The sequence below is a fragment of the Carassius carassius genome, chromosome 17 (assembly GCF_963082965.1).
Source record: "Carassius carassius chromosome 17, fCarCar2.1, whole genome shotgun sequence".
NCBI lineage: Eukaryota > Metazoa > Chordata > Actinopteri > Cypriniformes > Cyprinidae > Carassius > Carassius carassius.
The window spans coordinates 27087312-27113362 of NC_081771.1; the positions used below are offsets into that span (position 1 = coordinate 27087312).

Consider the following 26051-nt stretch of genomic DNA (forward strand, 5'->3'; position numbering starts at 1 on the left):
AGGTTGAAAACAATTGTGTTGCTTAATATTTTTATAGAAAGAGTGATACATTTTTATTTATTCTTTCTCAGAATTCCTTGATGAATAGAAAGTTGAAATAGATTTAACTTTTGATTGAGTTAATACATCCTTGCTGAATAATCCCAAATTTCTCTTTTATTGACCCAAAAACTTTTGAACAGTACAGTATACTCTATAGAAACTATAGAAAATAAATGTGTGTACACATGTATATTCACTGTATATGTATATTATATATGTTAAACAAGTTTTGGAAATGAGTAGAGATTATTTATTGAAAACTCCAGAATTTTACAATTACATGATGAGATTATGAATAAATAAAATATTCATGCTATATGTAGTTGGAAACTGTAAGATTTCTTGGAGGGTTGTCTAAAATACATATTCAGATGAAAAATTATTTGATGCATGTAATGTGTATCTGCAACAGATGATCTGTTTTATAAATACTTGTGTTCTAATAAGCAAGTTTTAACCACATTTGTTTTGTATTCAGATACTCTAAGATTGTCATTTAGTTCCAATATATTTAAATCCAATAAAAACTGATTAAACTGATAAAAGCTAAATACAATGACACTTAATTTATGTATTCACTGAATATTGAGTATAGGACTTCAATTTTATGCAGCATTATTACGCCCCCTGTTGGAGCAAAAAGAACACAGAAATGTTATGCTAAGTGTTTAGCTGCATCAAAGGACTGCCTCTACATTAAATAACATGTTACATATTATAACACGTTTGAACTTTGCATGAACAGATTTCCTCAACACAGAAACGTCTAAACTTAAAGTTTATTATACTTCACAGTGTAGGCACTTTCCCTGTACACATCATTCGACAAAGGCATCACACAGTGGGGAAAAAAAAAAGATTTACATCAACTAAATTTTTATATAAGAAATCTAATTTTACTGTTGCGGCAGGCAGGTTCCTGTTATGGCATTACGAACAGGCAAAGAAGTAGTTTTTGAATTGTGATGGGACCACTTAAAATATTCACAAACTTTTATTTAATGGCCCGTTCTCCATCCAACTGATCTATAACTGATCTATAAACCATCTATAATGGTTTAGCCTCAACAGAACTAACAATGTTGTTTTTTAATGCACATATAACATTAAAGACATCAATCATTTCAGCCAGATCAATCACTTGAGATCAGAGGAGTGAGAAATGTTGGGCAAAGTGAGGAGCTCAGGGTAGTGAGCCTTTGGAATGGCGCGAGGACCCCGACTGGCTCTCTCGTTCATGCTCCTTAAAGTAAGTCTGTTCAATACGATGGCAGAAAGACAGCAGGTTGGTGTAGGATTTAACCTTTTCAGCAAGCTCGTCGTTGGTCAGTTGTGTGGTGAGTATGGTGAAAAGATGACCAAACACTAGAGCATCTAGTTCAGTTGGCCTGTGACATTGAAATGAAAAAAATTAGTTAAGACAGCATGTGAAAACTGAGTTATGTAACATGTCTGTATGTGTATATGATGCTCACAAAACGTACTGTTTGCTGAAAAAGTAGGGCTGTGTTCCCAATCGCTGTGACAAGGCCTGACAGCACTGACTCACATCTTCATAAACCTAAGAAGAGGAAACCCGCACGAAACTTTATGTACCGCACATTGATGAAAGAAAAACACAAACTGACTTGGACAGTGAATTACACTTAATTAACTTATCTGCACACAAAAAATACCTGCTCCAGAGTCTTTCCAGACCATCCAATCGCATTCATCTTCCTCCGTACCTCCCACTGCTTCTGATAGGCCAGAATGTGATTGAGGGGCCAAGAATAGGGACTACTATATCGTGGCCTAGAGATCTAAACAAACACTACCATTAAATATGTAACATGAAGTTATACATTTATATATTTATTTATATATATGCTGACATTAAGTGCCATTGATGTCATCTTTGTTAATATTATATATAATATATGATTTGGGAACATCCTTACACGTGACACATACCTCTGTAGCAGTGTGGTCATCACACCACTGGATATACAACTAGAAAGAACAGGTCAAGTTTATTACTTAAGATAGAGAACCTATTAGAGAAATTAGAATTAGAGAAATCCACAAGCAAAGATACATAATGTGCTGGAAATTGAGCTTTTTATACAAATGTAATCAATCAGATTTTTTGCATCAAAGGTTAGGGGTTGGTGCGTTATTTTTTTATTTATTTTTTTAAGAAATTAATACTTTTATTGAGCATGGATGCATTATATTGATCAAAATTTACAATTTACCATTTAAAAAATGCTATTCTTCTTATAATCCTGAAAAATGGATAACATTTCAACAAGAATATTAAGCAGCACAACAACAACAACAATATTAGTAATAATAATAGTAATTTTCTATTATATTAGTATACTAGAGTAATATATTAATAGTGCATTCAAATGATCTCTAAAGTATAATTTGACACTGAAGACTGGAGTAGTGGCTACTAAGAGTTCAGCTTTACCATCACAGGAATAAATTATTTTTATAATAAATAAATTATATATTTAAAAATATATATTAAAATAGAAAATATTTGTTTCTGTAAAACATACTTTATAATATAACCCTTTAACTGTATTTTAACCAACTAAAAGATGCATTGGTGAGCATAAAAGACTTAAAAACAATATTGTACCGCCCCCAAACTTTTGAAAGGTTTTGTATGCTGACGTGTGCAGGTCTGTACCTCTGCAGTCAGCAGCATGTTATTCACCAACTCCATGTAAGCCTTCATCTCTGCCCTCTGGACATCATCCAACCCGTCGCTCAAAGAATGACCCTATGGACAAGCAACAGTCAAATACTCTACAATTCATGTGGAATTTTTTTTTTTTAGAGTGAGAGTGATACCTTTGCCTTTGTGAACTGAACAATCGGCCCCAATTCTGACACAACTTGATTTCCAACGTGGATGAAAGGAACCTTCCCTAATGAACAGAAAAGAGAAGACAACTCAAAACACATAAACAAGCAGTAACTAATACATTCAACCTGACAAAGCAGAAACTCTTAACCACCACCCTTCCAGCATGAGATAAGAATTAGTAAAGGACTAAAAAAAAATAAACCTGAAAATGAGTGACTGTAAAGTGAAGAGTTTGGCTGCTCACCTGATGGTGACATATATTCAGCATTGGCACGGCAGGACACCAGCACTGGCAGGCCACACATCCTCAGAAAAGTCTGCAAAACAAGAATAACTTCACTAACAAAAACAAGTGGGCAATACATTTGTAAATAATTGTGCTTCAAGTTGCCAGTGTGAACTGGGGAGTGTGTAAACTGGCAAAGTGAATAAGGCACTACTTTTCACCTGAACTGCCAGAGAGGATGCAGAATCTGACAGCAAGATTTGATCCTCTGCAAAAAAAAACAAAAAAAACAATATTAATGTGTGTTTCATTTGACATCTTTTGTAGTTGCAAAAACTTCATTCTAAATGTAGAACTAATAAACAGCTTCTCTTTTTCGATCGGTTACCCTTAAGAGGTTGGTACAGAGTTGCATTTTCAGGCCATGGCTCAGCAGCTGCGATAGAAAATGACATGATATGAAATACTGACCATATCTATCTATGCTCTATATGGGCTTACATTACATTAATACACGTTTAATGGGTATCTTTATCTTTGACCCTGACAGTGGCACTGAAAACAAAAGAACTTTTTCTGCTGTAACTTCTAAAATAAAAGAATCGTAAACAGAAGCAGTGGCTTAACTCTATGCAGAAAAATTAAATGACTTTGTTGAAAGTAAGAAACGTTACGTTACCGATTATCAATCATCCTGACCTGCCCATCTCGAGCACAAAACACTAACACAGCATTTTGGACATGCTACATTACACACAAGCCAAAACATTACCTGCAATCTGAGAGACGAAAGCCTCTGCAGCAAGAGACATGGCGGCGCAGGGGAAATCTACTTAAGTCTAAGCACAATAATTGATCGAAAAACTGAAATGGCATTAATTTCCAACGCAAGGGCAAAGCAAAGCAAGATCCTGACTGTCCCAGTGTAGTGACGTCATCCCGGAGTTCTTCCTGCTTTCTAGCCAATCACGTACCTCCACTTCCGCTCGCGTAATAAGGAGGCGGCATTTCACTGCAGAAGCAAGCTACTATTTTCAACATTATTCTTAGAACCTATTCTTTTTTTTCTTACCCTGTTTTGTTTGTTTTAGTTTGTTATAAGCACAATACAACTGATTCCGGCTCTGTATATTTTATAGTTATTTATGTGCTTTTATAGTGGAGGAGGTGTCTGCACATGATCATTATGGTGCCTTTAGAACGGCGCGCGGACAGTAAATCATGTGCGCAACCCTTCCACTGTGTGTGAGCCGCATCTCAATTGTTCAAATGTTAGTCTATTATTATCCTAATACGTACATATATTGCTACTATTTATTACAGCTCATCAATATAAATATACGTGTATTAATAGTCTAATGTTAATATGTTAAAGTGCCCCTATGGGTTCGAAAAGGTTCATTTGGTTTCGGGAGTCCTCAACAACAGGTTGACATGCATGCAAGGTCAAAAAAACACTTTCATCGTCTTATGATATGTCATTATTTTTACCTTATTTGCTCAAAGGCTCCCATACGATTCATTTTCCCAAACTCCTCCTTTACGCTAATCTGCGGTGATTGGTCTCATTTTCATTTCATCATGTCTGATAAAAGCAGCTTTTAGTGCTGCTTTGTGTGCAGCCGTTACCGGGGAAACCGCTATTTTTACCGCTCAAGAAGCAGCATCTAGTGGATAAGAATTAATTAGCATTTTCATTCAAACCAGCGCGAAAAAAAACAACAAGTGGGCGGGCAATATGCTAATGTTGGGGCGTAGATTACGCGGGGGACGGGGGACGCGGGGGACGCGACTTTTATCATCGCGGAAATTCGTCCCCCGCACTTTTTCGGGCAAGTGTGTTCATATAGAGGGTTTCAAGAGCTGGTGTGAATAAATATAGTTCCCTTTCATAGGTCACTTCGATGCTGCGGTGACGTCACCACTATGGAACACCTTCGGTGTGACGAATGTCTGAAGCCCTATACCATCCCGCCAATCCTATTGGCCAAATAGCGATTGGCACCGCCCCCACGCATGCGTATGCATCGTATACCTGGGTGCTGCGCGCCATTTCACTCAGATTTCATTTCCTTCAGGAAAGCGAATCATCTATGCCCTAGAATTCATCTCGCGTTCTCCAGCGACTTCTACGAGCAGTGTCAACTCCTCTTCGCGGACGCGATGAGTTTTCGGAAATGCAAGGAGCCGTGTACCAGGTACAACACGAAGGGAGACACTCATGACAGGTGCGTAGTATGTCTCGGTTTACATCACGCACAGGTGGCGCTTAGCGGCCTTTCCTCTTGTCCCCATTGTGATGGCCTGCTGCTCAGAGTACTGCGCTCGAGGGTGGAAGTATTTTCCGACGTCGCCCCCGTGTCTAACCCCCGCCATGTCACTTCTGCGACTGCCGAGGCACCACACGAGGTGATAGCTTGGGGTGACACGTGCTACATGGATTTCGACGACAGCGCAGCGCTGGAATATTCTCCACATCGCTCTCTCCTACCCTGGTGCAGAGTAAAAGCTTTATTGAGCCTGTCGTTTTCTCTAACGAGGATTCACAGCCCACACCGGAGGCATTTAGTACTATTTCCTTCGGTTGTGGATGCTATGAGGACAACATTTTATCCACCGTGGCCTCGGGGTCTGAGGACTTCGCGGCCGACACTAGCCCTCTCCCTCCTAGCGGACAGGAGAGGCGTGTTTCCCCCTCCTACAGTGAGCTGTTGGACGTGGTTTCTCGTGCGGTGGGTAAATTGGGGCTAGATTGGGAGGTTGAGAAGGCCGAGGCCCAACCTTCCTCTAAGCTGGATGACCGTTTTTTAACCAGTCGGACACCTGCACAGCCCCGGAGGCCTTTACCTTTTTTCCCGGACCTCCACCAGGAGGTTTCGAGGTCCTGGAAACAGCCGTTCTCAGCTCGGATTACTAACGCTGCGGCCGCGGATTTCGCCACCATCTCTGACATGGCGAACCATGGCTATGCAGCAGTGCCTCCGGTGGAAGAGACTCTCGCCGAACACCTCGCGCCTAATTCGGCCGCGGTATGGAAGTCTCGCCCCCTTCTTCCCTCTAAGGCGTGTCGAGTCACGTCTAGCCTAGTTGGGAAATCCTACATGGCCGCTGGCCAGGCGGCTGCTTCACTCCACTCTATGGCGGTCCTCCAGGCCTACCAAGCAGAGCTATTAAAGGAATTAGACGAAAGGGAAGGTATCACACCCGAGGCAGTAAAGTAACTGCAGCGAGCAACGGATTTGGCGCTACGTGCTACCAAGCATACCGCTCGAGCAGTGGGCCGTTCCATGGCCGGTTTGATTACGGTTGAGCGCCACCTCTGGCTTAATCTCACCAACATTAAGGAAAAGGACAAATCTTTCCTCATGGATGCCCCTGTTTCTAAGGACAGCGAAATTCAGGGCAGCGAAACAGCAATCAGCCGCTTTCCGTCAGCTGATTCCCCGCAGACCCAGGGAGGTTGAACGCCGACAGGCGCCCGCGCGTTCATCAGCGCAAGAGGTTAAACCTAAGTTCGACGGCTAATGCCTCTCGTTCTCGGGCACCGAATAGCAGCTCCTGATCTTTTCGCTGCTTGCCAGGGACTGTGCCCTCCACCAGAGAGCGCTATTGGACCGCTCTCCGCTTTGACTGTCTCGCCGCTAACAGCGCCTCGAGCAGCATTGGATAGAGCTGTAACGCCAAACGCTCCCTCAGACATTCTGCGCAATCCTGCTTTCAGAATTCGAGGGGCGATTCAAGGGTCCCGCACAGACGGCCCGTTTATGACAGCTCGCACAGCCGCCGCTTTTTCGCTAGCGGCAGAGCCCGCTGTTCAATCTGTTGGTCTAATTCCTGCCGTGGACATGTTTCAGGATTATACACAACGAGACGCAACGGCTTTTACGCATACACTTCCCCTGTGCACGAACGCCAAGAGCTTTTCGGGCCCGGACGTTTTAACGTGTATGACACCGTTGCAGGAAACGGAAATTTTGAGACCGCTAATACTTTTTCGGACCGCGTGGGAACGCTTGCCCGGCATTTCTCAATGGGTGTTATGCACAATTTGTCACAGATACACCATTCAGTTTCGAAGAGGCCCGCCTCCTTTCCGCGGAATTGGTGCTGGGACAGGAGATGTCAACTCTGCTGAGCAAAGGGGCTATAGAAGAAGTACACCCCTCTCAGATGGAGTCAGGGTTTTACAGCCGTTATTTTGTGGTACCAAAAAAAGACGGTGGGTTGCGGCCCATTCTGGATTTACGCCGTCTGAATCTTGCACTCAGGCCGAGCAAATTCAAGATGTTGACAGTAAAGTCTATTTTGTCTCAAATTCAACCAAACGACTGGTTTGTCACGATCGATCTGAAGGATGCATACTTTCATATTCAGATCATCAAGAGACACAGGAAGTTCCTCAGATTCGCTTTAGAGGGCAAAGCGTATCAGTACCGTGTTCTTCCCTTTGGCTTAGCTCTGGCTCCCCGCGCTTTCTCAAAATGCATGGACGCAGCTCTGGCCCCGTTTCGGCTCCAGGGCGTTCGTGTTTTAAATTACTTGGACGATTGGCTGGTGTTAGCGATTCCCCTCAGACAGGATTTATTATCGCAAGCAGAGGGACTGATTTGGCACCCGAGGCCAGATCTGTGGAAACTGTGGGCGTGGCCTCTGAGCGGAGTGAGTTAGTATGTCCCGGTCTTTCTGTTGATACTACCGAGACTATACTGAATTCCTGTGCAGCCTCTACGAGACGCTTATATGCTTTCAAGTGGAGACTGTTTACGACCTGGTGTGAAACTCATAATATGGATCCAGTTTACTGCCCAGTGGCTTCAGTACTGGAGTTCCTTCAGGACCGTTTTTCGTATGGAGTGACACCAGCCACTCTAAAGGTTTACGTGGCAGCCATTTCAGCTTACCACGAGTATATAGATGGTGCCTCAGTGGGCCGTCATCCACTGGTTTCTCGTTTCATACAGGGTGCGCGACGGCTGAGGCCTTTCCGCCCCGTGCGAGTTCCTTCATGGGATTTATCCCTTGTGTTGCATGGTTTATCAGAGCATCCGTTTGAGCCCTTGGAAACTGTACCGGATAAAATCTGGTGAAAAAATCGGATTACTCTGAAGACTATTCTTCTTATGGCTTTATCCTCCCTCAAGAGAGTTGGGGATTTACAGGCTCTCTCTGTTTCACCTTCATGCATGGAATTTGCACCGGGCTCTGTGAAGGTGTTGTTGCGACCGAGGCCTAATTATGTCCCTAAGGTCGCATCTAATCCCTTTCGCTTTCAGCAGGTGGTCCTGGAAGCTTTATCCCCTGCTGAGGCGGGGTCTGGAGATCTAAGTCTTTGCCCTATGAGAGCTTTAAAGACTTATGTGGATCGTACTGCCCCATGGCGTGAGTCTGACCAGCTGTTTGTCTGTTTTGGACATAAGAATAAAGGCCATGTGGTTACAAAACAGCGCATGTCACATTGGCTGGTGGAGGCAATATCTTTAGCCTATGAGGCGCACGGCTCGCTTCGCCCTTAGGAGTTAAAGCTCATTCCACGAGAGCAGTGGCTTCTTCTCGAGCTTTTCTCAGTGGATCTTCTATGGATGATATCTGTGCTGCGGCAGGATGGTCCTCACCGAGCACTTTTATCAAGTCTTACAATCTGGATGTGAGGATGGCTCCTGGCTCCCAGGTTCTCTCCACTTGAGCAGATGCTTCCTTGGATCCCAGCTATCAGGTACGTCAGGCGTTAAGGTATAGCGTCCCCATAGTGGTGACGTCACCGCAGCATCGAAGTGACCTATGAAAGGGAACATCTTGGTTACGTATGTAACCATGTTTCCCTGAATAGGGGACGAGATGCTGCGGTCCTGGCCGTTCCGTACCTTGATAGCATTCTTCTTCAGTCATGAAATCTGAGCAAAATGGCGCGCGGCACCCAGGTATACGATGCGTACGTATGCGTGGGGGCGGTGCCAAGCGCTATTTGGCCAATAGGATTGGCGGGATGGTATAGGGCTTCAGACATTCGTCACACCGAAGATGTTCCCATAGTGGTGACGTCACCGCAGCATCTCGTTCCCTATTCAGGTAACCATGGTTACATACTTAACCGAGATGATTTAAACTCAGAGACGGGATACTCTGCACATGACCTGATGGGTTTTTTTTTTTTCAACCGAGAAGGCGAGATGAATATCACGGAGCGCTAAACTCCAATTCATGTGTTTCATACTCGAAGCCAGAGGGCGCTCTTGCAGAAAGTCATACCAGGAAACTCCTAATATGGACAACAGCGTCCAGATATCATTGTATGAAAACAGTTGTTTTCGGTTTAGTGTTTTTCAAGTCCAAAAAAATCTCCAGTAGGTGATAAATAAAGTATGAACAATACAGTGCTAATTGACATAGCATTTATTACAGCTCTATTCAGAATCTATTCTGCCTTATTAGGAGATAAAAAGTGTTTATAGTATATAAACAAATAATAATTATTTGTTATTTTCCAGCTTGCCTATAGTATCCACTACCAGTCAAAAGCTTTTGAACAGTAAGCTTGTTAATGTTTTTTAAAGAAGTCTCTTCTGTTCACCAAGAAGAAGCATTTCTCTGAAATATCATCATTTTTGATCAATTTAAAGAATCCTTGCTAAAGAAAAGTATTAATTTCTATCATTTATTTAATTTAAAATTATACTGACTAAACTTTTTTAGTGATATAGTGTATAATGTTGCAAAAGCTTTTTATTTCACATAAATGCTGATCTGTGGATCCTTCTATTCATCAAAGAATGCTGAAAAAAATTACTCATCTGTTTTAAATATTGATAATCAGCAAATCAGCATATTAATAATGATTTCTGATTAATGTGACACTGAAGACTGGAGTAATGATGCTGAAAATACACCTTCGATCACAGGAATACATTACATTTGAAATATATTCAAATAGAAAACAGTTATTTTAAATGGTAAAAATATTTCACAATATTAGCCTACTGCTTTTGCTGCATTGGATCAAATAACAGCAGGATTGGTGAGCAGAAGAGACTTCTTTCAAAACATTAAAGATCTTACTGTTAAAAAACTGTTGACTAGGCTATATAGATTACAGAAATGCTATATCCGAATGTTATGTGTGTGTGTGTGTGTGTGTGTGTGTGTGTGTGTGTGTGTGTGTGTGTGTGTGTGTGTGTGTGTGTGTGTGTGTGTGTGTGTGTGTGATTTCTGCCCCCCTCACTTCTGAAAAGATGGCTACGCCCCTGTGCTAATGATTCATGTTGACGTCAACATTAAACGGCTTGGGATTCGGTTTAACAACGACTTGTTTCAATGATTCAGAGTCGACTCTTACTTTTGTGAAACAATAACTTAATATGGTGCACCTTCAGATTTAAAAACTTTGCATGATGTTTTCATTCACTTAGAGCTGTGTTACACATTGCATGAAAGGTACATCCATAATAAGGGCACTTTAAATCTTGTAAAATCAATAGTATATGTCTATATTAAACCATTTTAAATAGACGCATTAAGCCGAAAGCTAGGTAGCTAATATTAGTTCTATTAGTTAATATCTTAATATTAACATGATTAAAGAGACAATTAATTGTAATAATTTCTTGATTTTATTGTATTGTATTTATTTGGAAACAAAAATGACACATTTATACACTTTCTTTTTATTGCAGCTCATTATACATTTAGAACATTGACACACATATTTCAAGTCACATTTCAGCTTATCAGTACAGAAAGTGCGTGTATTTTATTGTGCTGCTATATTTTTTTTCCAGGCATGAGCAGGTCGGGGCATCTGTTTTCTAAAATGAAGGAAGGTAAGAAAGGATAGCTGAAGAAACAAAATTCAATACAAACACACATTAAAGACTTGGTAATATCATTATTATTTAAGATATACTATATGTTAGATAAACATCGCAACATATTAGTCTTTTAAACTAACCTAGGCTAATAGCTAAATATTTGAAAGGCAAAAAAAAAAAAAAAACCTAGCTACTAAATTAGCTCTTTTATTCAGCACCGTTTGTTTTTGCATACAATGTGCACAAATTAAAGTACTAAACGATACAGATAAAAAATGCATTCAGCAAATGCAGTGTGGTTCTATATGGAAAGCAGACGTTTTTGCATCGTTCATATACTCCCCTAAAACCGAATCTGTGAATGTTATGTAAACACACATTCGGTTCTACAGGGTATATATAGACGACGGAACAAAGATTCCAAATGAACGTTCAGAAATGGAACCTGATAAAAAAAATTAAGAGCACAACGTTTCCACGGTCCAGCCAAAAAATAAATAAATACAAATAAAAAATAATAAAGGCGTTGATAATGTGTAACACCCGACAATTGAAAACACCCTGCAAACAAGAAAATCCCTTTTAAATCAAAGTCATTTCAGTTAAGATACAAATTACGGCCTTAAAGACCATTTAATCAATTATTTAAATCATATTAAAGCATATAAATAAAATGTCTCTCAAGATAAAATAAAAAAGCCATTTTGAGGTAGGCTATTTAATGAGTTGAATATTTTTTCAGAATATGTTTTCATTATCTTAAGTAGGCTATAGCAATATATTTTCTAAAATGTAGCTATGCTTTTTGTAATCAGGTCGGCTAATAAAAAAATTATGTAATCCAAAAAATACAAATAAAACAAAACTATTTGAGAAATCTTCTATCTTAGGAAATCAAGAACATGTGATTTCCTTCATGGTCTCTCTCTCTCTCTCTCTCTCTCTCTCTCTCTCTCTCTCTTTCTCTCTCTCTCTCTCTTTCTCTCGCCGCAATGCAGTAAAGTAGTAAATTAGGATAACCCTCTCGCTTTCAAATTTAAATTTATTCGATAACAAAGAAACCAGAATAATAAATTCAGATTTACTCATGGAACAGAAATGCACAGCACATTTTGACTTATCTGGCCTAATCTAAATATTGTCGTATTGTCTTAAATGTTTAGATTTACAATTTCTTTTATTCAACAATGTAAATTGCCGTCTGCATAAAAAGACACAGGATAAACAGACTATGAGAATTTTCCTGTTAAAAATAGGAAAACTGATAATTATTTATAAAGCTACTGATAGATCAGAAAAAAATCTATAGAAATAATTTAAAGAATTAAAAAGCATTAAGGTTGATTTTGCAGCTGCACTTACCATTTGATGCAAAACGACCTGTTTAAAACACACTTCCTTGTATTAAAGTAAAAAAGACGATATTTAAAAGAGAAAGAAAAAGAAAAGATTAAAATAACAAGAAAAACAAACACTATACTGCATAAATGATAAAACAGAAAGAATTAGGCTACAGACAGACGTCCTCGTGCTGAGCTTTCCTGTGCAACAGAGCGCGTGGGAAGGAAAGAGAGGGGCCAATATCACCGCTAGCCCGGAACGCGTCTCATCTGTGATACCCAATGACGGGCGCGCGAGGCTAGTAAAAACCGTTTTACAACCTGAGCTGTAAATCAACTTTTGAGCTGGGAAGAGCTTAGAAACCGCAGATTTTCTACCCCACAGTGGCGTTGCCAGCTAACCATTTACAATCTACAAAAACGAACAAATGAAGGAAACAGAAACGCTTGAAATAGCTCAAAATATAGAGCGAAGTCCGACATGGACAGCATTGAAGTATCTGCACATAAATGACTGCTCTTTGTAGCTATGTTGTTGTTATTGTAGCTAAGTCAGGCATCTTATCATTTAATGATTAAAAAAATGTCTAATCCTTTGTCACATTTAAAAATCTGAAATTCCCTCTTTTTTCAACGCTGTGTTCATGGGTCTGTGTAGCTATGCATTTGTGAAAAAGGAAAAAAAAGCTTTTGCAATAAATTGTAACTAAATTATAATTTTAATCATTGCCTTTCATTTATAGCATATTACAAAAGAATAAAAAATGGCAATATAACCCTAAGGAAAATATTTGTGTGTATGGTAGGAATTGAGAGAGATTTAATGTAGGCTAGCCTGTTTGTGCATTGGTGTTAGAATACGAACAATTTATAGCGATATACAATAGTACATTTTCCCAATATCAAAACTCATTTTGATGTGTGAGCACGTGTGCATGCGCGAAAGAGACACGGTGTATCACTCCGTAGAATATTTTTATGCAGAATACATCGTAATACGTCCTAACATAGATTAAAAATCTTTAATTTTACGTGTAATTGCAGTTCCCCACAACTAATAAAATAAGCATGGCTTTATAAATGAGCGTCTAGGCTACATGTAGGCTACATTTATGGACAGCCAACATCTAGGTTTGGCGATTCTTTCGATAGGTCTTAATATTATGTGAACAATATAAGTTAAGGGAACCATCAAAATATATCTTAAATGTCTGTTTATATAAATATAGCCTAAGTGAAAAGGAAAGGATTTTTTTTTTTTAATTTCCTACTAGAGGAACCAGCTACACCATTCCTGGTCCTGGCAATATTTTTCATTCAACAGAACTGTGTATATGCATTTTAGGGACACATTGTAGCCTATCTCATTTTGCACCGTCAATTCAATAAATGCAGGGGCCTGAATGAGCATCGTTTAAAGCATATTTTATTCAACAGCTCTGGTAATGTTAGTATGATGTTTTGGGCTGCCAAAACTAGGCTACGATTTAAAATCATTCAGAAATGTATCTTCGTATTTCAGAAAAAGCTTCATATTACGACTAGACTAAAACTAGGCTACATGACTTCCACTTACATGTAATTTTTTTTAAATATATTTTTATATTTTTTAAGGTTTTGGTCTGTTTTGGGATCATGGCCGGACTTACCACTGGTCTTGAGTGGACTGCAGCCCCTGGGCCCCGCCTTTGCCCGTTTACGTTTCTTTGATTTGTTCTGCCAGACAGAATTCAGGCATTATTAGCCGCATTTCCACTGCGCAGTGCGCACGCAAGATCTAAACGGGCCAGTCGGGGCTACAGCTTAAGTACGATCCTTGGAGGCCACAATCAAACAGCATAAACTGGTATTTATGATTATTTCACATAGAAGAAGGAAGCACGTATTGGATCGCGTCTGCACCGACTGGTTTATCACATGGCTACTTTAAACAGCTCAATATCCCCAAATAACGCACATTTATAAAGATAATAATAAATTCTCAAATGTTCACACCTCATTTCTTTACAGAGGATGTTTCTATATCACACAAAATATAGTCCTGTTTTTTTTTCTCGAATATCTGTACGATCGCAAATAAACAATAAACAACAACTTACAGAGTAGCTATGTTCAGACACAAAATTCCGTTTTTCTCTGTCAGAAAGAAAATAGTACAAACAGCAGAACCGCTGCGTGTCCGAACAACAGTGTTTTATCATCAGCGTTACACGGACCAGCAAATGATTCAATATAAGTTACAGTCCTTTGCAAAGTTGAATGAATCAGATTCAACTCAGTTACTTGCTGCCACCTCCTGGCGTTTAAAGTTTCATATTTCAAAAAGTAGCTTATTTCATTTTTATAATCATTTAGGCTACTAATAAGCCAACATCTCTGCCTTTTTTATTTTTTATTTGCTCAGTTATTTCAGGGTTTTGATCTCTCAACTGAGAGAACACATCCTGTTTATTATATTATAATGAATATTTAATATTACATTTAAACTTTGACTATAGCCAGACTTTGAATTGTAGCTACTATTTATGAACCTCAAAGCATATGTTTGTGTATTTTGTGTTACTACATAATGATGTTCTATTTGAGGGCATTTGAAGTGTAGGTATAGGGCCCAAAGGGCCCAAACATAACCTCAAGCCCAGTGGCCCCCATGAATCCTGGCCCCTCCCAAACCACATTGGTTACATTATGTATTGATACAAAAAAAAAAAAAAAACACGTTTTCACAGCTAAAATATTATGCTTCCGTTTTTACGTTTACATATTTTATATTTCCATGTAGGACACCACCGTTTCTTTATTTTATTGTTTTTCTTCTCTCAATTTTTGATTTTTTTCGCAGTTTAATTACTGATAATTATCGTACAGATGAGGGCCATATACATGGGGTTATACTTCTTTATAATTACAATAAAGTTTTTTATTATATTTTATTAAATCCATGCAGTGGGATAAATCCATGCAGTCAGTGCAGTTTGTTGTTTTCAAGGCTTTTAATTGTTCGCTACGGGGCTTTTATTTTGAAGGTTCAAATTAACTTCCGAAAACGTCACCGTCACACGCTCAGCCTCCGACCCATCTCTGTAGAAAGGCAAGTTAACGAGTGAACTCATGCACATTTTAATCTTATAATATGTTCCACCTAATATAAACCTAATTAAAATATGTTTAAATCACACGGCCTACGGCTTAACATTAATCGAATTTGATCCAGGACAGTTTCGCGGCTGGCGAGAGGGCAGGTGTTGTCTGCATTTCCCTGTTGCAGTAATATCCTCTGGAAAATTTTGTTGCACTGTTTTCGTATCTCAGTTGAATATACTTACTCTGTATTCCTTTGGTTGGAAGCGTGTTTTCTTAATATTATGTACGAGCAATTTCTTCCAGGTGCTTTAGAGGGTGTGGATGTGTTGCGAGGGTAATTAAAATGGTTTGATTTCTGTTTTAAGGTGTTGATTTCACGTTACTGACAATGGGAGCCTTAATTTCACGGTGGAAGGTGAGTATTTTGCTACTTTTGCAATTTTTTTACCCCCAATCCAGTTCTTGCACGTCTTTATCAAACCCATTCTATAAACAATAATGTAATTATTATGTTCCAACAGACTAAACCTTCTACTGTGGAACTTCTAGAGGCACTGGATAAGGTATGTTCTCAACTGTTGTCCTGCCCTTTCAAACCCACAGACTGCTCTCAGTCATAGTGACCTTATCATCCAATCACAGAGCTGTATGTCATCATCTGAACCCTTGTACTGGCTGCATTTCCTCGCTTTACTCATTCCTGGCTCGCCTCCTAAAGCCTCAGTCTATCTGCGGAGTGTATTGACAGGACCATCTGTTTGCTGGGCTGCTGCGGTTGACCTTAACTGTCCAGTAGTGGTCACTGCATTGGTTTAGAGTAAGCTGTAGGAAAACATTATGCAGTTCCACAGGGCTTTAAGTTAAATTTCTAATGTACATTCAAATGTAACTAACAGAGCTTATATCCGGCATTCAGTTTTCATGTTTCTAATTAGCAGGGTCAAAGTTGCTCAGATTTATGTTGGGGGTAGGTTTTAATGAAATGCTGTAATATGACACGTGGTGACAAATCTGTTATTCATGCCACCATATAAATAAACATCAATAAGTTATTGCTATCTGACTTGACCTTAATAATGACTTTTGTTAGTGTAATCTAATGTAGTTAGATTCAGTCATGTTAATTCATAATTTAGATTAAAAAAAAAGTCAACATGTGGTTATTTGCATATGTGTTTTATGTTTTGTATTATTTTGGATAAATCTAGGTTTTATGGCCATATAGTATGATATATTGAGAATATGTAGCTCACATTAAAAAAACATCAGTTTTATTCTACAGTGAGCAAAAATAAGCAATTTGGTGCAGATGTTGTTATTTATATGGTCAAAAAGGAAAAATACATTCAGCTTATAATGTAAATCAACGAGATTTTTTTTTGTAACAGTATTAAAGACCTAATTCCAATGTGTGTAGGTTCCAATGTGTATTCCTTATTACTCTAAAAATTATGATAAATACTTGTATGCCTTTAGAATGCTTTTTGATCAATGCAATGCAATAAAATGATGGTTGAGATAATAAATGTTCACCACAAGCCTGTTTCAGCATGAAACAACATAATTTAAAATAATTTTTGATTAATGACTAATAGCAAAGTTATTTGTACATTTATTTTACTCATTAAAGATTTCACAGCAAAAAGAAATGTGCACCACAAGGTAGGCATTTTTTGGACTGAATTAAAAAGCCATTTAGTCTCTAAAAAATTATGAATCAATCAGACAGAAGGCATGTAGTAGATCGTGTACAAGTTTTTCAGTTTGAGACATTTTAGAAATTTATGAACCAAATGTGATACAGTGGACTTTACAGGGTTAAATAAAATGTTATCAAATGTAGGTCATTTTTAGGTTACCTTACAAAGCATTTTTACAACTTATAACCTAATAACATTGGTAATGATATTACAATATTGCGACATGAATCCACAGGACATAAAGGACCTTGAGGAGTTTCGTGCAAAGAACCAGCGTTTGGAAAAGTTGTGGGTTGGCCGGTTTCTCTTCTACTCATCTGCTCTGTACCTGATCACATGTCTGTGTGTGTATTACCTGTACTTCCCTGAGCAGTGGAGCGCTCGGCTCATCACTGCCTTGCCTCTGCTGGCCTTTCCTGCACTGTGAGTCCTGTATTTTATTCATGGATAATAACATTGTGTTTTACTTGCTTGCTCATTGTATTACAGTTGATGTTATTACACCTGTATTACATATTATATCACATATATATGTACTGCATTGTGTTATACTCCCTTTTAAAAGGCTGCTTGGCTTATAGGTTTTTGTGTTGCATTAGTTTGTTCATGTGTTTTCTTGCTTTTATATTCTCTCTCTTCGTAGAGTGTTGCTAGTACGAAAACTGCTTATCTTCCTTTTCTCCAAACGTACAGAGAGAAACAGTAAGCATATGATATGTTTTTCTTCATTCTTCAAGGTTTTCTTCATCTTAATGTTCATAAGTATGTTGAAGACACCAAAAGACCTTGACAGGGATTTGATTGATGGCTCACTGGTCTTTTGAGTGAATGTCTTTATAGATTGAATGATTTATGGTTTCTTTTGTTTCAGATGAAAAATTAGATGATTTAAAAGCACAGAAACAGAAAATAGTAAGTGTGATTTCAGAGACATTAGTACCGATGTCTAAAGAATTAAGCTTGTTTGTGGCTTCTAATATGTCAGATGAATAAAATTGTTTGTATGTACCATGAAACGAATTAATTCTGTTTTTGTCAGCTTGAGGAGGTGATGGAAACGGAGACCTACAAAAATGCTAAACTCATATTGGAGAGATTTGATCCAGAATCTAAAAAGAAAGCAGTGAGTACAGTCATATGTATTTTTAAAGCTTTACATGGATGTAGAGATTTATTTTTGGAGCTAGTGAGCTAAATGAATACATGGTTTTTCTTTACAGGAAGCAGAAGCCACTCCAGTCAGACCACATATGACTCCTAGACCAGGACAAGGTTTGTATATGTTTTTACTTTTGATTATGTGTTTATGTGTGTTTTCTTTATAAAGCATGCACGCTGTATTCTCATTATATCCAGACCTTCGGCAGCGGCATGTTGCAATGGCTACTCCTGGTCCAGTACCCCGTCCCATGTCCCCAGGAGGCACACCCCTTCGTGGTGCCCCAGGAGGGCCTCCAGAGATAGGGCTAGCCGGGTCTGTAACTAGCCCAACAGGAGCGAGTCAGGCAGAAACACCACAACAAATGATGAGAAGAAGCATGATTCCTTATTCACCTGGACCTGGATCAGGTTCAGTACACTCATACTTATATATAAAATCCTTACATGGATAAGTAAATGAAAAGCAGACAGCTGTAACTCTATGAAATTCTGACAATATAATGTGACTGTAAATCACTTGAATTTTATATTTTAGGGTGATATCATACTTTTTATTATTTAATATATGCACCTGTTTATTGAACATTTGTGTCTTATTTTGACAAATACTAAAACACAATGCTATTTTGTCTTAAATTTAAAATTACATTTAAATTAAAACCTTAATTTTAAATACTATAAGTAAATTTGTGCATTCCAAAATTAGAACTATACAGTAAGAAATTATATTTACGGTATTTCTAGGTATGCTAAAGAATACATTTAACAATGTTATTATTAGTGCTTTTAAAGATAATTTTTTTGCATCAAATACTAACCTTCAGCATTGTGCATCCCTAGTTTTAGGTACACTGTTTTAATACAATTTCACATAAAAGTATGTTTAAAATGTCCAATTTTATGTGCATTATGAAGGTGTCCTTTCTAAAGCGATAGTTTGCTTAAAATAATTCTGTCATCGTGTACTCACTCTCATATCATTCCAGACCTGTACAATGATCATTCTTCTGCAGAACAATGAAAGATATTGTGAATAATGTTGGTGACCACTGACTTGCATTGTATGGATGAAACAACACTGAGACATTTCTCGAAATGTCTTTTGTATGTTCCACAGAAGAAAGACAGTCATACAGGTTTGGAATGACATGAGGGTGAATTAGAACTTTAATTTTTAGGTGAACTATCCCTAGATAGTGTGAATCAAGGCATAGTTTATTCAGTTTATTCATTACTTACTCAAGGATTAATGCATTCCTCACTAAATCAACATTTTCTGGGGCTTAAACACAAGCTGAAGTTTATAGGCTTCTTTCTGCTTTGCTATATTTTATGTTATTTTCATTATTATGAAGTCTCCTAGCGTGTTCTTTTCTTGGTTTGTGCCATGTTGAAGAACTTTTGATCATTTAGGTATGCGTCCTCCTGGTCCACCTCTTTCTCGACCCATCCTTCCACGGGAGCGCAGCGCTGTGGACAGAGTCATTGAGTATTTGGTGGGAGATGGACCTCAGAACAGGTATTACACTGGTATAACATACAAACAGCTTGATGTACAAGTGAAGAGAAACACATCGAACACTGCACTGGCTAGAATCATGTCCGTACATTTGATAATAATTTGTTTCTTGCACCCATTTATTCTTATACTTTCAGATATGCATTGATTTGCCAGCAGTGTTTTTCCCACAATGGGATGGCTTTGAAAGAGGAATTTGAGTATGTAGGTAAGAACCTGTCTGAACACAGTAGGGAACTGTGGAGATACTTCCTTCCCTGAGGATTTTATTTTAATATTCATGTGTGATGTTTTATGTTACAGCGTTCCGATGTGCTTATTGCTACTTCATGAACCCGGCGAGAAAGACACGCCCGCAGGCACCCAGACTCCCAGAATTCAGTTTTGAGCGCAGACTTCGCTCTGAATCTCCTGAAACACAGTCTTCTGCCGCCACAGAGACACCAGAGGACAGTGACGCCCCTGAAGGTATTTCATGCTGATGACCACCAGTGACCTCATTATCAGGACATCATAAAATAGTTTTGTCATCTTGTCATGCCATGTGTCAATCAGTCTTAAAACTGCACCTGGAAAGCCTCCAAGAGGAGAGCAAACAACTTTGAAAGTCAAGACATGCAGTTTTGAAGAAATCATTCATATTTATTATTTGTATGAATGAATGTTGTATTTTATTTTATTTGTGTGTTTTTTAGACCGTATTGTCTCGGCTCGCTCCGCTCGTGTTTCTCACTCTGGCACCCCTTGGAGTAAAGTTCATAGTTTCAAGAAATTTCCCTCAGGTCCCAGAACCCACACACAGACACACTTTACTTAAACATACACTACTATTCAAAAGTTTGGGGTCAGTATGGTTTTATTGCTTTTTGCGATACAAATCATTACAAAGCAACTTTACAGAAAATTACGTTTCTACAATATTTAGTAGTAGCTTATAAGTGGTGACTGTCACTTTGTGCGCATATGACAGGATTATTCAGAAACATTTATACAAGACGTAGTCAACCAGACGATGAAAATTATTAACAGCAATTATTATATGATGCAATCACACTTGTAGCAATATTTGTTAGTACTGTTTGTTGATTCAGAAATGAAAAACATTTCATTATCAGTTAATGCTTAATATTTTTTGTGAACTAAATGTATTTTATTTAAAATAATTTTTGAAGCATTAGCAATGTCTTTGCTGTCACTTTTGATCAATTTAATGTGCTCTTGCTGAATAAAATTCCAAAAATTGTACTGACCCCAAACTTTTGAACAGTAATGTATGCACTGCATGATGCTTTGGTGCTAAAGTATTCTCTCCTCCTTTCAGTTACTGTGGGTAACACAATCATCATCATTACAAAGCAGGAAGGGTGTGTGTTTATTAATGGCTGTAAATCTTATTTGAATACAGGAAAAATGTTTTCTAATATGTGATTTGAAATGTTTTGTATATCTTAAGGTAAATATACCTCATTTTTGACATTCAGCTTATTTGTGCTTTTTATAGAAATAGAAATTGCAACCAAAAAGATTCTCTTTGAAAAATGTGGATTGGAGCAACTAATGTTAATGTTGCAAAATATCTGCAAAATTACTATTCGTCTTTGCAAGATAGTCAGATGCTTGGTTAGATACTGAATGTCTAAAATGTTGAATATCTCTCCTTAAAAAATCTGAACTGATCTTGTTTCCAAACCCTTAGGTGCATGGCTCATTGTCTTAAATGTTTTCCCTATAATTATTCATTGGCCTTTTTACAGTCTTGATAATCCATGTTGTGCTTCTTTTAAACATATTATCATACTGAATGAAGAATACCACAGATTATATTCTTAATTTCTAATGCAATAACAGGCCTAATACATTCACAATTTCACACATGCACAACATTGCCATGCCTTTTAGTAGTAAACTTTTATATGCTTCATTATTTCATTTTTACAGAGGACATAGAACAAACTACTACTGTGGAGCCTCAGGACCCTAATGCTGAAGATCCACCTGCTGCTCGTGAATCAGAGGAAGAAGCAGCACAGTCTCAGCGGAGCCCGTCCCCCTCAGAGGAAGTCCAACAGGAAGAGGCTGGAGCTCAGGGGCAACAGCAGAAAGAGGAGGAATCAAACTAAACTGTGTCTGAATGCAGTTTAAACATGTTTTTGATCAATGCAGTTCACTGCAGCTTTTGGTTTTTGGGCTGTTTGGTTTTGAATTCACTCTGAAGCATGTTCATTAAGTACATCTTAGTAATTCTAGAGGCTGTTAAGAGTTTTTATTGCTAATTTATTTATATATGCACCACAGTGTTTACATATAGGTGGCTAATTATCATATCACATTACAGTTCGTAAAACTAATGGTGTTGTGCGCCCCATAGTGGTGATCTCACCCAGTACAATACCTGTGCATGGTTTGTTTATGAGGGGGATTTCACAAACAAACTGCAATTGCGAAAGTCAGAAAAGTATCATTTTACAGTGTTAGCATTCAGTTGCATAGTAAATAAGGATAAAACATGTAGCAGGATACATTTTGCAGAGTTTAGCTGTCTTTGTGTTTACAGAATTATTTGAAACTGGAAGCTGAACAAAAATATACTCTGACAAGCATAGTCCTTGTAGGGGAGCGGTGCTTTTGTTTTGTTTTTTTCCAAATGCACTATTTTGATTGTTAAATATTTATTCTTTTTGTTTTTAATTTGTTTTAATTGCTTGTGATTTTTTCTTTCTTTTCTGGCCAACAGTTTGTTTATTTGTTTGTGTATAATAATTCAACTGTCTTGTGCCTTTCTGGTTAGGAATATGTCTGGGACTTTCTGCACAGTTTACAAAATTGAAAAATCTGTCATAATAATTGGTTTTCATACATAGGACATTTTCTGCATTGATGTTTATGCTTTACAACAAGTCTATTGGTGCCAGAAGTGACACTGGAATTTATTCATGGATTTAAAAAATAATGATAACTTTGTAATCAGATGTTTCTCTGCATTTTGCATTAGTTATATAATTTCCATGTTCCTTGTGAATTGATTCCTATCTCTATAAGCAACACAAAATTCATGTGGTTTGGAACTGGAATTATCCACTTGCTCTTGTTTGTCAGTACTTGCAAGTTGTTGTGCACATGTCTGTTGCATTTACAGACTGGATTGTGTGCATGGTAAATCCAATAAAATGCTTTTTCTAAAGTATGATTCTTTCAACATTATCATTAAAAGTTTTCTGGTAAGAAACAAAGTGATTCTTTAAGAATTAAGAAGCACAATATAGAAAGGCTAATTGAAGGTTTACATGCCTAAGCCAATATTTCTTGCATGATAAATAATCAATAGATAAATACTTGTGCTTTACTGATGTAATATTCAGTTTATTACATAACCTTTTTTTTTGTCATTTGTTGCCCATAGCAATTGAAGTAACTCAAATATGTTACATTTGGCTTTCATCTTGAAAATTTTCATTTTTAACACTGGATTTTCAGTTGTTCCAGCAGTGACTGAAGTTACAACAATCGTGTTATTTGATAGGATATAACATGTTATTTCTCAGAACCTAAAAAAAATATCTTAAGCGTGTTCTTTGAGATATTTGCAATATGTCAAACCAGCAAATGCAACATAACCCCGAAAACATATTATGAATAATTTGTACAAAACTAGAATTTTTTTCATGGCCCCAGTAATGTTTTATATGCATTTAGAATTGCATATACCAGGTAGCTTATTAATAAGTATGAAGACAATGACCAGAATTAAAGTACTAAATTATAATCTTTAATTTTCTTTAAATCTTTAAACTTTAATAACTTTAATTTACAAATGTTGTATATGTTCTTCAGTGGTCTATTTGTCCTTATTTTATTAAACAATTATCTAGAAAATTTTTTTCTAATAAATAATCTTACTGTCTGTTGAATGTGTAAAAGAAGTAAATGTGACTGTAATGTTTTCTTTGCCCTCAGCGCATTTTTAAATAAAGCACCACTGAATGACCTTCAAGCGCGTCATACAAGCATCCGGGAGCTTCAAGAAATAGAGGGTCGGGCATGCGCAGTAGTACCTCAGCGGTTCGACCTCTGCAGCCGGGTAAGTGAAGGAGAGCTTAATGGGAACCGGAGAAACTATATTGTCACAATCCTATGCAATCGTTACGCTTCAGATATGTTTATCAATCCATTTGATCCATTTCATATTCTACAGATGATATAGCCCTTGCAAAATGAGCTATTTAGTACCTGGTAGCGTTTTGAAAGCGCTGATATTGCATTGACCTTAAACTGTCGGCTTTTTCCATAGAGACAGACGCGCGTTTATTCCTCACCACAGTCAGCGAGCTCAATCAAACATGTACGCCTGTGCGAAGTTCGTGTCCACACCCGCACTGGTGAGTATTTGTGGTGAAGTTTGAAGTTAGGATAGAATGGATGATCTCGGAAAAATATGCTTCCTTACAATGCAAGAGGCCTGGTGCACTTGACTTTTTTTTCCATGTTGACGCAGTGTTTATATGAGTTGTTTGCATCACACATTGCAAAAAACACTGCTGTAGAATTTGTTTGTGTGTGTCATTGTGGTTAAGAAGTCAATGGGCAGCTCGTTGCTAATGCTATCATCTGATCGGCGATTGCAGGGAAGTCAAGGTCATTATAGAAGTCTGACAGCAGAACATAATGTTTTGTAGTTTAGCTGGAATGGCAAACAACATCAGAACTCTTTGAAATGTATTACTCTCGAGCTAGAGGGTAAAATATAGCAGTGATGGTTGGTTCAAGACTGCGGGTGTTATGTTCTGTTTTGTTGCTGTCCTTTTGTAGTGGACTAGCCGCCACAGACTTATTAATTTAATTATAAGTGCAATGATTTAAGTTGACATTTGGAGTGTGATTGTTAAATGTCCAGTATATAATTTCTAATTGTAGCAAATATTAAATATATTTTCTGGACCCAAGGTACCTCCCACACAATTCAAGTGTTGCAGCAACAGTTGGGCCTTGTGTGTCAGTCTGAAGTACAGCAATTCTGATGAACCTTACTGTATGTCTGATTTCTGAACCTTATTTCTGATCTCCATCTCAGGTCCGCTGTGGCTCAAGGGCGCTGTACAGACCACTCTCTGCCTCTGTGCTCTCCAGGCCAGATGTCAGCTCTGCAGAGGTGAGTGCTTAATGTATATTATGCATATGCCATGTTTAAGATTTGTGGCATGCACTTGCAATTGTAAATGGATGTTTAATGTTCTTTTAGCAGATATTTCCCCGGTAAAGCCCTTTTCCTATGCAAGGAGCCGTTCATAAATCACCTTAAGAGTCATTCCTAATACGTGCACTTACTTTCATTATAAGCTTGTTACAATCTACAAAGTGACTTATTTTTATTAAGCGATGGTAGATGTAGTTCATAAGTTTTTGATCATGTGTCTTTTTTTCTTTCTTCTAAAGGCCAGCCCAGCTTTTCTGCCACAGACAGCCGTTTCCCAGGTTGCAGTGCGGGGTTTTCAGACAAGCGCCATAAGTCGTGACATCGACACAGCCGCCAAGTTCATCGGCGCTGGTGCCGCCACTGTGGGAGTGGCAGGATCAGGAGCTGGAATCGGAACAGTGTTCGGCAGCCTCATTATTGGATATGCCAGGTAGACGATATGATCTCTGAAAATTATCACCATCTTGTTGCCGTTTGTTGTACATTCATCAGAATGGCTGCTTTTAGAGAATGGCTTGCTTCCAAGAATTAATTCCTGATCTCTTCTATAGCGTAGTTCCATGTATAGATGTCCTCAGATTTGGTATTATGTTACAGTTCTAAAATATTCAGACATATTTTAAAGTTAAGTTTAAGAACTGAGTTTGTGAATATTGCAGAAATTCAAGTATAGTATTATGAAATATCGATTTTATATAGTTCAATTTAACTGTTGCATCAGACTGTTGTTAGCTGATGTCTTTTTTCCATGACAAAGCAATGTTCCTTACAGAGATCTAGTAATGAGTGACCTCTGACCTCTTTCTCTCTCACAGGAACCCATCTCTGAAGCAGCAGTTGTTCTCATATGCTATCTTGGGATTTGCCCTGTCTGAGGCTATGGGTCTCTTCTGTTTGATGGTGGCTTTCCTCATTCTGTTTGCCATGTAAATACTGCTCCGTCTGGTTCTTTCCACCGCAGTGACGACATGCGTTTTACACTGGCTACCAAAAGAGTTCTGTGTCGGTGTCATTAAAATTGTACATTTATTTTTCAAATTTTGTTGAAGGCTGATAAGGTAAAACATGTATTGTAAAAATGTATCCAAATACAGAATAAATACATGTATTTCACTATTTAAAA

The 26051-nt window shown here is 38.0% G+C and overlaps 3 protein-coding genes across 4 annotated transcripts; 2 read left to right on the plus strand and 1 right to left on the minus strand.

Annotated features, from left to right (window-relative positions):
* Positions 1–803: 803 nt before the first annotated feature.
* mtx2 (metaxin 2) lies at positions 804–4053 on the minus strand. Its single transcript, XM_059571516.1, has 10 exons — positions 3904–4053; positions 3520–3567; positions 3353–3399; positions 3150–3222; positions 2890–2966; positions 2726–2818; positions 1996–2034; positions 1719–1844; positions 1527–1603; positions 804–1430 (listed from the first exon to the last, which is right to left on the minus strand). Exons 1-10 carry the CDS (start codon positions 3941–3943, stop codon positions 1226–1228), a joined length of 825 nt encoding a protein of 274 aa, XP_059427499.1. The 5' UTR covers positions 3944–4053; the 3' UTR covers positions 804–1225.
* An 11563-nt stretch (positions 4054–15616) lies between these two features.
* lnpk (lunapark, ER junction formation factor) lies at positions 15617–22921 on the plus strand. 2 transcript variants are annotated; one of them, XM_059571517.1, is made up of 14 exons: positions 15617–15660; positions 15691–15772; positions 15879–15920; positions 17293–17480; positions 17701–17759; positions 17929–17969; positions 18097–18180; positions 18278–18329; positions 18414–18626; positions 19632–19737; positions 19875–19945; positions 20041–20205; positions 20433–20519; positions 21676–22921. In XM_059571517.1, the coding sequence occupies exons 2-14, from the start codon at positions 15746–15748 to the stop codon at positions 21855–21857; spliced, it is 1317 nt and encodes a 438-aa protein (XP_059427500.1). In that variant the 5' UTR covers positions 15617–15660; positions 15691–15745; the 3' UTR covers positions 21858–22921. The 2 variants fall into 2 exon arrangements, with proteins under 2 accessions (XP_059427500.1, XP_059427501.1); XM_059571518.1 differs by lacking the exon at positions 20433–20519 and having other exon boundaries at positions 15642–15660.
* An 825-nt stretch (positions 22922–23746) lies between these two features.
* Positions 23747–26051, plus strand: atp5mc3b (ATP synthase membrane subunit c locus 3b). The gene is made up of 5 exons (XM_059571520.1): positions 23747–23815; positions 24026–24113; positions 24806–24883; positions 25168–25358; positions 25744–26051. The coding sequence occupies exons 2-5, from the start codon at positions 24075–24077 to the stop codon at positions 25856–25858; spliced, it is 423 nt and encodes a 140-aa protein (XP_059427503.1). The 5' UTR covers positions 23747–23815; positions 24026–24074; the 3' UTR covers positions 25859–26051.